This window comes from Octodon degus, unplaced genomic scaffold, assembly GCF_000260255.1.
Source record: "Octodon degus isolate 3935 unplaced genomic scaffold, OctDeg1.0 scaffold00089, whole genome shotgun sequence".
Taxonomy (NCBI): domain Eukaryota; kingdom Metazoa; phylum Chordata; class Mammalia; order Rodentia; family Octodontidae; genus Octodon; species Octodon degus.
In genome coordinates, this window is record NW_004524665.1 from 2,377,743 (window position 1) to 2,389,839 (window position 12,097).

General features: G+C 39.5%; 1 protein-coding gene across 1 annotated transcript in view; it reads left to right on the top strand.

Moving 5' to 3' along the window:
• Psmd1 (proteasome 26S subunit, non-ATPase 1) overlaps positions 1–12,097 on the top strand; it is a 105,581-nt gene that overhangs the window by 61,861 nt on the left and 31,623 nt on the right. The window contains exon 17 of the mRNA XM_023722061.1: positions 6,505–6,619. Coding sequence (XP_023577829.1) covers positions 6,505–6,619 — 115 coding nt within the window. The remainder of the gene's footprint in view (positions 1–6,504; positions 6,620–12,097) is intronic.

Genomic DNA, 12,097 nt, shown 5'->3' on the forward strand with positions numbered 1-12,097 from the left:
GGGGATTGAACCGTGGTCCCTGTGCTTTGCTTAGCTTAGCTTGTTTTAAGTAGATGCTTTAGACCACTGAGCCATCTCACCAGCCCCTGGCTTTACTTTTTATACCTCATTTTTATACTTTTCTGCTGGATGGTTAAGACCAATATAAAGCAAGACCTATATAACAAGAAATGTAACTTTTGTATCTGACAAGGTCAGTCAAATTTTCTCAGAATTTATCCTGAAACCCTGCACCGTAGTTTGTAGATCTTTTGTCAGTGTCAGCCATGTGGATGAGTCACGGCCATTGCTTGATCAATTTGCTCTCTGTGAAAGCCTGAGAGAATGTTTTTTCTCCATGTGACTCTCCTTCGGCACACTCTGCATCGTTGATTACATTCTTCTGTGGCCCCATAATCTCCTTGATCAGAAAATTTGGGACACCATTGAGCTACAGAATGTTACAGTGCAGGTTCTCTTATGTCCTGAGTCCTCACTGACCTTGAATGGCTAGGGTCAAAATGTTGGCTGTCCTTGCAACCCTTCTTTTTCTAATTTTTGAAGACCATCTTTTTCTGTCCTCATGAAACATAGTATTATAGGGTATGCAAACAAGCTTATTGGTAGTTTTAACAGACAAGGGGAGCACAGACTAGTTCACTTCAGGAGCCAAGTCATTTTTCATTCTGCTTTATACTGCCCCAAGTCGGTGCTGCGTCCAATGCTGCCCATGCACGTAGTCTTTTTGGCTCCCTTGGTATATACAGGCACTTTTAAAAACTTTTACTATTCCGGACCTCCTTTCTCTCTTCCTTCCAGACTTTTCAGCCAGATGTATAGTTCAGTAACTATACTTTTAAATTCAGCATACTAAACATGTGAAAAAGTTAAATCATAAGTAATATTCTATGCTAATGTAATGTTTTCTCAAATGTTAATTTCCTTCTCTATCTTCTGCCTGTATAAATAAAAACACTTTTTATTTGAGTTCCCCATTTGTGGACATTTATTTTTGTCATTATGTTCGTGGAAACATAGAAATAAATTTGTAATGCTGATGAGGGATTAATGAGTTAAATATTTTGCTTTAAAAAAGTAGAATACTGCTCAGCAATTCATTTTTTTTTTCTGGTACATGTTACAATTGGGATGAGCCTCAAAAATGTTATAAAAATTTTTTTGCTAATAAATGCTTATCCGATGCCAGGTGTGGTTGTGCATACATATAATCCCAGCACTCTGGAGGCTTGAGGCAGGAGAACCCTTACAAGTTGGAGACCAACCTGGACTACAAAGTGATCTCCAATCTGCATAGTGAGATGCTGTCTCCAAAAATAAAATAAAATAAAAAATAAAAAATGCTTATCCAAGGGTATTATAATAATTTAGAGGAATTACTTTTTGATGTTAACACTCATATTTCATATAGAAAAGCTAAGATTTAGAGAGTATCCAAATTACTTAAAATAATTGAAAGAATGCCTAATTATTTTCTTTTTTTTTAATTATTTATTTACTTATTTGTGGGGGGGGCAGCTCAGCCCACCAGGGGGCGGGGCCGGCCAGCATGTGGTGCTGGGGGATTGAACCGCGGTCCCTGTGCTTTGCTAAGCTTGTTCTAAGTAGGTGCTTTAGATCACTGAGCCATCTCACCAGCCCATTAATTTTCTTTAATCTGCCTGCTCTGCATTTTTTTCTCTCCCTATCTCTCTCTCTTACACATGCACACACACACACACACTCCTCACTTTGTCTCTTTTTGCATTTTTTAAAAGCAGACCAGTTTTCCTGTTTAGTGTCTCATAATACAGATTTTGACAATTCTCAATGTTTAGTTTATAACATATATGATCCTCTGTAATTTCCTATAAACCAATAGTTGAATACAACAGAAGCACAATGCATGTTTATTTCAATGATTCAGTAGGCAGTACTGCTGTCTATAGTTGAGTATAGATACTTGTTCATTTTTTCCTCCTATTTATTGAGGAGCAAGGCTGGCAGGACACAGAAGGTCTAAATGTTTCTCTTTTATTACATTAACTGTCATTGGTAATCATTGGGATCCATTGACTCACTACAGGTTGCAAAATGGTGACACAATTTTATCATAACTTCATTTTTAAACTTAAAGATTTATCTATAAATATTTCATATATCTCTGTGAGAATAAGGATTAATGTTCACAAGTTTCACTCTCAGTGTTTGCATTCTGATCATTGTTTGGAAAGGTTCCTTTGTCCTTTTAGAGCTGCCTGCTGAAGCATTGAAATAAACATACAAGAAGAATATTGTGCTTTTTGTACTCTGAAAGAGGCTGAACATCTAAGCTGATTTATTAAAAAATTCATCACTCCTTACCATCACACTTTCTTTCTCAAGAATGTGTCAGAGGTGAAATTGTTACTAGATTGAGAAACTGACAAGTTCTTTAAAGTAAGCCTCTATGTTTATAGCCTTCACAGCCTATTTCACCTTTACTGCAGTCAGCTAGGTAAAGCTTTACATTTGACTCACAGAATTTTTGTTCTCCGGCAAAGTTTTTCTAGACCTCATGAAATCATGCCCTGAGGGAAACACAATTTAAGGTAAACTCTATGCCCTTTCAAGACCTTGAGTTTCAAGGTTGGTTTAAGAGTAGTTTCATTGTTGCCAGATGTGGAGGCTCATGTCTGTAATCTCAGCACTCAGGAGGCTGAATCAGGATGATCGCCTTGAATTCAAGGCCAATCTGTACTACATAGTGAGACCCTGTCTCAAAAATAAATTAAAATAAATTTTTAAAAAGAATAGTATTGTGATAACTTATTTATTCTCAGTGTAATAAATTGTTTTAAAATAGATTTTAGGATAAACTCTTTTCCTGTGAGTCAGTTTCTCTGGGAATGTCCTGCCCTTGCTATAGCCAGAGCAAGTGCTGGCTAAGTACTCCTTGCTCTTAGGGCCCTAAAATGTTGAGAAAATCTGAAGGTCAGAATGCTAAATACAAAATATAATCAGCCTTTTTAAAAAGCAAAAGCCACAAAAATAAAAAACAAAAGCCTAAGCTATAAGTTTTTTTTTTTTTTTTTTTTGCAGAACCGGGGATTGAACTCAGGCCCTTGCACTTGCCAGGGAAGCGCTTATTCCATTGAGCCATCTCCCCAGCCCCGCTATAAGATATTAACAGACAAGTATATTGTTTTGAGATTCTTTTGTTTTAGCTGTTCTAGTGTTTAAACCCTTTTCCACAGACCTGAATCCTCAGTCTGTTTTATTTTTTTTATTTTGAGACAGAGTCTAGCTGTTTCCCAGGCTCCTTTTGAACTTGTGATTCTCTTGCCTGAGTCTTCCAGATTGCTAGGGTTACAGGTGTGTCAACCAACACATGGAGCTTAGATCCAAAGCCCATTGTTGGTTAACGCTTCAAGATTTTAATGACAGCAGGGAGTATTTTACACTGAAGCACCACTATTAGTGTATATAAAATGGAGGAGACATCATTTTGTGGATTAAACAATTAAGGTTTAGAGAGATTTCCTACTTGTCACCTTGCTAATAAATGATTATATGAGAATCAGAATCTAGGGCTTTCTGATTCTAAGCCTGCGTTCTTTGGAGATAAAGATTGCATAAGAAATCCACTATTTTAGGGCCAGCCAAATAGCTAAACAGATTAAAGCACCTGCAAGCAGGTACAGGGGCCAGGAGTTTGATCCCCAGGCCTGCTGTGCCGGCCCTGCACTGAGAGGTAATTGAGACTGGGCATGGTGGTGTGCATCTATAATCCCAGCTCTTGGGAGGCTGTAAACAGGCGGATCACTACAAGTCTGATCTAATAGTAAGACCTTGAACACCCTGTAGACCCTTCCCTAAAATACAAAAAAAGAAAGAAAAAAAGATCACTATCTCATACAAGGTGATCACGGCTGAGACAAGGCAGCAGAAAGAAGACATAATGGTGCCACGTGACATTGGCAGATTAAGTGTGCAGAGTGAGGGGAGAGCAGTGGTGTGGCTGAAGGTCATGGGGGAGAGCAGTGTAGGGGCAGGTGTACTGTGATTGTTTAAAGATACCCAGGGGCTGGGGAGCTGACTCAGTAGAATAAGTGCTTGCATGGCAGGCACAAGGGCCTGAGTTCAATCCCCGGTCCTGCCCCAAAAACAAACAAACAAAATAAAATAAAAATATACCCAAAGGCTCGTAGAAATTTAAGATTCTGCCCACATTATTTGGAATCTGTTGTTCATGAGCACAGGGGACTTAAACTGAGATGGCTGTGTTCTAATACAGTCTTGTCCTCTGACACTGTGGCACTTGGTGAAGATTATAGGTTCATAATTCTACATGGTGGGGGCCTGGCCCTAGCTCAGTCCTTTAAGTGGCTGCTTCCACCAAGCTGTCAGCCTCAGGTTGCTGTAGTTCGATCCCCACAACACTCCAGCCAGCCAAACCTGGCCTGAAGGCATTCGGAGGAAAAAAAAACCAACTTATAATTCTACATGGTGATTATCCTGGGGTTTATAGCCTCAAAAATTTGCTTTGTGATGGTCTTGCTAAAAAAGCATTTCTATCTGTGTAGAGAAAGTGCTTTTTTCTTCTTTGTGAACATAGAGGGAGGAACAAGGCATTCTTGAAAATATCTACATTTATTTGTGTAATTTATTGTGGAATAAATATTTATTACACAAAATGTTCAATAAAGAAGCAACAGTTAAAAGCCAGTGTGCATTGAAAGATAGGAATTCATACATGCAGTTTATGGTTGGATGATATGCTGGTTATTTCTGCACATGCCCTTGCACAATTCCTGCTTTGTGGAAGTCTTGTACAAATAGTAACATTGGCAAGATGGCTGTTAGCTGCAAGCCTAGAAATTTTATTCAGACAACAAATTAAATTAAATAAGAATTTAGTTACTTATTTTGGTGTGTGTCTCACTTTTTAAAACAAACTGTAATTTCTTTTCATTAAAAAGGTGAATTACAGGGCTGGAAACATAGTCCACTATTAGAGCACTTGCCAAGTATGTATTAATCCCTGGGTTCACTCAGAAACACACATGCTCACGTGCGGAATTAGGTGCTTGGGATTCAAGTAATATTTGTACTTGTTGCCCTATAATCTTGTACCTCATGATGAATTACGACATGACAGTTCTTTACATGATAATATAAAGTATATTTTAAAACCTCAGAGGATATATCACTTCATTTTAAAGATGACTACCAACACTATATCTGTATGTAGGGGAGCATGACTCACCCAAAAATGACTTAGATTAGAACTACTTTCTCAGATGATTGGCAGCTGTTCACCTACTAAGTTGTAAGGGAGTTTAAACCAGGACTATTCAACGCTTTCCAAATGCTTGTTGTAGTCTAAACGCATTACCTCATATATAATAATTGCTCAATAGCTATAAGTAGACCCAACTGTGAGGTCTTAAAGGTACAGAAAGGGCACTACAGGAATATGTATTTATCTGATGCTTTCATAGTTTTCATATCAGTTTCACATACATGATCTCATTTGGCCTTCAAATATACCCACAAAGCATACCCTGTGCTATCTTTTGAACCAAGCTTTTGAATGGACAGAATTTTAGTAGTGTGGAATTAGAAAGGCTAAACAGATTGACATGAGCAAAACCAGACAATAAGGAAACATTGGAACACTGGGAGGAGAGTTATCAACTGGACTGCAGACAGAACTTATGGTGGAAGTAATCCAACCTTCCCGGATTGTACAGTCTCATTTTGAAAATGGGCTCAAGTACTTGACTGTCAAGTTTATTCTTTTTTGCCTTTGCTTCTCTATTCTTACCAACAGTTAAGTTGCTAAAGGCAAAAAAGTTTAGAATTTCCTTACTATCAAGGCTTATTCATCAGTTTGCTATGTACCAAGAGCAATACTATGATATTTAAATCTTGCACACAGCTCTGAAAACATCTAAGAGTCTCTGTAAATGACTTCAGTCTTCAGAACAAAACACAGAGTGGTCCAGACACAGGGAAGCAGATACTCAGCCCTGCACGGCTGCATCCCCTAGAGGATGGGAGGTAGTGACTGCAATGCAGAGCTATGGTGTAGAGGGGTCTCTTTCTGGCATGTGTTCTCAATAGGAACACATGATTCTGCTATCAATGATTAGATTATTTGAGAGGCTTATAATTCAGCAACATGTTAGATATTCTGTTGTTTCTCATAACTTAAAAAGAAAAGATCTGGGGGCTGGGGAGACAGCTCAGTGGTACAAGCACCTGCCTGGCAAGTACACGGGCATGAGTTTCATCCCCAGTACTGCATGCTGTGCCAGCCCCAGAACCCTGGACTTGCTGTGCTGGATTCCTGAACCAGTCATGATGGCTCACTTCTGTAATCCCAGCACTGGGGAGCATGAAACAGGAGGATCACTACAAGTCTGAACTGTGTAGTGAGACCTGTGTTCTCCCTCCCCCAACCCCCGCCAAAAAAAATCCTTATGTGTTGATTTGTGATATGTTCCCCACACCACTGACTTCCTTTTCTCTCCTCATTTTCAGGACCCCTGAGCAGTGTCCCAGTGTGGTCTCTCTGCTGTCCGAGAGTTACAACCCCCATGTGCGCTACGGAGCCGCGATGGCCCTGGGCATCTGCTGTGCTGGTACAGGAAACAAGGTAAACTCAAGGCCAGGGCTCAGTTCTGCAGCTGCAAAAACATGAGTGTTGTGTAGCCTGTGAGCCTGCCCTCAGTTCGTGGAGCTTCCTGGTATTCTGTCACATCACTCTGTGGCAGTGCCTTCCACCACGTAGAAACAGCTGCTGCATGGAAGACATGCAGGATGTTGATCCTGAACTTCCACTTGAAATCATGGATACTGCCTTAAAAGAGGGAAGGAGAAAGAAACAGGATAGAGTTAGTCATTTTTTTCTTTATTTATCTGATCATCTTACATAGCATTCTCAGTGTGTAATTTGTATAATTAGTATTGCAGAACAAGGTTCTGTGAACCACCAAATCAGCTTATTTGATGGCATTTCTGGTTTTTTGCCTGTTTCATCTCTAACCTTAGTGATGACTGGTATTTGTCTTTCTTTTTTTTTTTGGTGGGGGGACCAGGGATTGAACTCAGGCCCTTGCACTGCCAGGCAAGCACTTATTCTACTGAGCCATGTCCCCCGCCCATGACCTGGTATTTGTTAAACCCTAAAAAGTTACAAAATAAAGTTAGGTTAGGCAAGGTGTTGAGATTCATGAAGAAATCCATCATTTTTTAAATAAGAGGTTTTTTCTTTTCCTCTATATATTATAGATTCCTAAAAGTCAGATTTGCTTGTTTTTCTTTCCTTTCCTCCCCATACTGGGGATAGAATCCAGGGGCTCCCACACATTAGGCAAGCAGAGCACACTGCCACAGAGCAACATCCCCAGTCCTAAAAGTTAGGGTCTTCGTTGATTTCTACAGCGGATGTGGATGGGGAAGGGCACTTTATTTAACTGATGTATTAAAAATGCATGTATTAATTGGGTGCTGATAGGTTTTTTAATGGTATTGCAGCAGAGAAACAGGCAGAAGGAAAAAGGGAAAGGGGTTTTATTATCTTTGAGGATAGGGAGAGAATCTGGGCAAGATAAGGGATTCTCTGAGTTGAAACAAAGAGAGGCTGAGGCCTTTTTGGCCTTTTGCCAGGGGAGGAGTTTGAGGGGGATGTTTAGATGTACCCAAGGAGCTGATTGGGGTCTTCCCTAAGGCAGGGGGAAAGGTGAAAGGAAATTGCACCCTGGGCTGAGTTGGAGAAGGGAGGAGGTGGTCTCGAGGAAGATAAGCTTTTTTTTTTTGGCGGAACTGGGGATTGAACTCAGGCCCTTGCACTTGCCAGGCTAGCGCTTATTCTACTGAGCTATCTCCCCAGGCCTGTACAAGCTGTTGTTTTAAGGGCTTCAGCCATATTAGATGACCACCATAATAATTCAGCAATTCATACTAGGGCCAGAACCTATCAGGTGTGACGTGATGTTCTAATACATGTATATATGGTATGGTGTTTTAATCTGTGTAAATGAAAAATCAATAAATAAATCTGCTTAAATGTATCAAACTCTTCAAACATTTATCATTTCTTTATGATGAAAATATTTAGAATCCTAGCTTTTTGCAATACAGAGTTCCTAAGTGTTACCTATAGTTTGGCACACAAGAACTTCCTCATTAACAGCAATTTACAACCCATTAATCAGCCTTCCCTCTTCCCTACTCCTTCCCACAAATCAATTGTTATGGTTTGTGTCTAGGTGTACCCCCAAAGCCTCATCCAGTTCTTGGGGAGGCTTCTAGAATTTTGATTGATTACTGTGGGTATGGATGCTGCACCTGCCCTAGGACAAATAATTTGCATTATAATGTGAGGAGGGGAAAGAGGCTAGCTAGCTGCCTAGCCGCAGCCCTTCCCTTTGCTCTCTGCTCTTTGCTGCCACCAGGAAAGGTTGCTCTCTGCCTTGTGCCTCTCTGTCTTGGAGCTAGCTGAGTATGGACTGAAACCTCCAGTAACTTTGAGCTAAATAAACCTTTCCTGTGTCGGGTATTTGTCCCAACAACGAGAGAAGAATAAAAAACATTGATCAATAGCTATTCTTGTTTTAGAACATTGACATAATCATATTTTGCCTCTCTTAGCAGACATGCTCATACTTTGGCCACCTCTCAGAGGGGTGTGTGGGGGTGTAAGAGGGAAAACATAGTTAAATTTTTAGGGCCCAAGGAAAGAGTCAGTGTTATTCAAATTGAAAACATAATTTTGCACTTATTGACTGGTTCTGGGAATTTTAATTCTAATTTGCTTAACTTTTTCTCTAATGGGTGTTAATACTAAATGCAAATAGATTTTTTTTTCACTGTTTGTGGCAAAAATAGATAAGAATCATCCCCTTCTAGTATTTTAACCCATTCTTTGCCTTACCCTGCTTTTTCTTAATCTGTTGTTGACATTTTTTTAAATTTTATTTATTTGCGTGCGTGTGTGTGTGTATGTGTGTGTGTGTGGCCAGCTCAGCCCATCAGGGGGCAGGGCTGGCTGGCATGTGGTGCTGGGGGATTGAACCGCAGTCCCTGTGCTTTGCTCAGCTTGTTCTAAGTAGGTGCTTTAGACCACTGAGCCATCTCACCAGCCCCTCCCTGCTTTTTCTTAATGGTACTTATTACTACCTGACAGATTTTTTTTTTTTTTTACCTTTATCTATTGTCCTGACTCCCTCCACAGAAATGTAAGGTCCTTCAGAACAAAATGTTTACTTCTAGTGATAGGTTCTGGCCCTAGTATGAATTGCTGAAGCATTATGATGGTCGTCTAATATGGCCTATGCCCTTAAAACAAAAGCCCATCTTCCCCAAGACCACCTCCCCACTTTTCCAACTCAGCCCAGGGTACAGTTTCCTTTCACCCTTCCCGCCACCTCAGGGAAGACACACACACACACACACACACACACACACGCCAAATCAGCTCCTCGGGTCTATCTAAACATCCCTTCAAACCTCACCCCTGAAAAAAGGCCATAAAAGCCTCAGCCTCCCTTTGTTCCAATCCAGAGCATTTCTTATCTTCCCAAATTGTCTCTGTGTCCTCTGCGCTGTGCACCTGAAAAAACTTATCACTGGAACCAAAAATCACAACTGGCACATAGTACACTCTCAGTAAATATTATAGCAGGATCATTCAAGGATACAGTGTAAACAAACCACACGCTGTCTCTGCCTTCACAAAATTTCATTTTTTTAATGTTTCAACTTTTAAGGGAGAGTTTGGCCAAATAGCTCAGTGGATTAAAGCAGCACCTGCAAAGCAGGCACAGGGGCTGGGGTTTCAATCCTGTGCTGCCCCTGCCCCTGGAGCACACAGTTGAAACTGGGTGTGGTGGTGCATGCTCTTGGGAGGCTATAAACAGGCAGATCACGACGAGTCTGATCTAGTAGTGAGACCCTGCACACCTTGTGGACCCCTCCCTAAAATACAAAAAAACGCTCTGTCACTGAGGATATGATACTCTGATCTTAAGCGTTGTTCATTCAAGTTTCTTAAAAAAAAAAAAAAAAAAAAAACACCTTTTAGGGGAGAAACTCTTAATATATTAAAGAATTTATCTTCAAGGGCCAGGGATGTAGCTCAGAGGCTTAAATTAAGCACCTGCCTCATAACCACAAGGTCCTGAGTTCGATCCTGGTACCAAAAAAAAGGGACTTATTTTTGGGCTGAGGCAGAAGGATCACCACAAGTTCAAGGCCAACCTGAACTATATGGCAAGACCCTGTCTTAAAAAACAAAAAAACAAGGGGCCAGGGAGATGGCTCAGTGGAATAAGCACTTGCCTGGCAAGCACAAGGGCCTGAGTTCAATCTCCGGTTCCAAAAAAAATTCAGTTTTATTACAGAAGTCATGTAAGTATATAAGATGTACTTTGTAGAAATGGACCTTTAATTTTTTCTAGGGCATATATGTTCTATAAACAAAGAAAGAATATAGTTGTCTATTTTACTAAGTATTTCCCCCTTTAGGTATTTGGTTGACATTTATGTTTGGCCTCATGAGTTAAATACAAATGGAATTTTTTTCCTGGTTATTCTAAACTTAATATGCTTATCTAATGCAAAGGTTCTTTGAAACACGGCATCTGACAAGTTAATTCAGTGAAAAATTTTGTTTGCATGAACAAGTCTGCCTTTTTTTTTTTGTGGAACCAGAGATTGAACTTAGGCCCTTGCGCTTGCCAGGCAAGTGCTTATTCTACTGAGCTATCTCCCTGGCCCCTTTATTTTTAAATAATTAGTGTGATCTATGTAGCAGTACCTATCCAACTGAGGTTTGTTATTTCTTAAAAATCTGAAACATCGGTTTATTCTAAAATATATATTTTGTCATGACTACATACAGCATGGTAGCAATAAGTTGAAAACATTCTCCTGTGCATCATGCCATCATGTTTGTCATGCAGTAGGGGAAAAGGTACACATATCTCGTGTGTATTACCTGTTAATAGCATTGTTTAAAAATATAGAAGTCACATGTAGAGGAGTCAGTTTAATCTTCCTTTTCTTGGGAAGATTAAGAAGAATACCGAATGAAGAAATAAGTTCGATGATCTTACAAACTCATTCCTCTGGTCCTTCCAGATGTATTTCTACATAAGGACCTTGTAGGGAAATTGGACTGTAAAATGATCTTCCAGATAGAAGGATGTTTATAGGAGCTATTTGGGCCAGAAAAGTTCTTGGTCAAATGCAATGGGCAAATGATGCGACAAACCAAATGATCTCCTGCCTTAGCCTCCCAAGTGCTAAGATTACAGGCGTCCACCACCAGGCCCAGCTAGCACATGGCTTCCTATAAGGCTTCCTAGTGCCTTTGTTGTGATATGTGCATTCATAGAGCCTTTGATACAGTTATATCCATATTAATTTTGAATCTGTAAGAAGGGGTAATATATAGTATTTCATTTATTTGATCAAACAGTCCTCTCCCCCTTCCCCTTTTTGTGCATTGAACTCAGGTCCTTGCAGTTATCAGGCAGGTGCTTATGCCACTGAGCTGTCTCCCTGGCCCAAGAATTCTTTTTTTTAATAAAACTGATATTCTGAAGAAAACATTGGGGCAGTACTGATAAACATTTTGGAAAATCTCATCTATGGTCTCTGGAAATATAACCATGACACACAATTCTGTGTTAGATTTTCTTTGTTTTGCTATTCTGAGTATTTTGTGGGGGTGAGTTTTGTATTGGCTATTTCACTTAATTTTTAAAATAAGACTTTGTAAAATTAAGAGAGTACTTTACACTAATATTTGAAGGAGATTCAGTACATGATTTGAGGTTTTGGAGGTGGTCTGGGTTTGCTGCTTAATGTGATATGGGGAGAATTACTTAATCTTTTAAATTCCCAGATTCTTTGTTCATAAAGATTATTTTCTGTTGGTTATTGTTTAGCTTTTCATTCTTAGAATTAATATAATTACTTGGGATAATGCACATAAAGTACCAAGTACTATGCCAGAAAAATAGTAGGTACTTGATAAATGTTAATACAGTTTTCTCTAAATAATTTTTCTCTCGTGATTTCTTTATGACCTCATTTACCTAAAGAACAGTTTCTTTTTTTTTTTTTT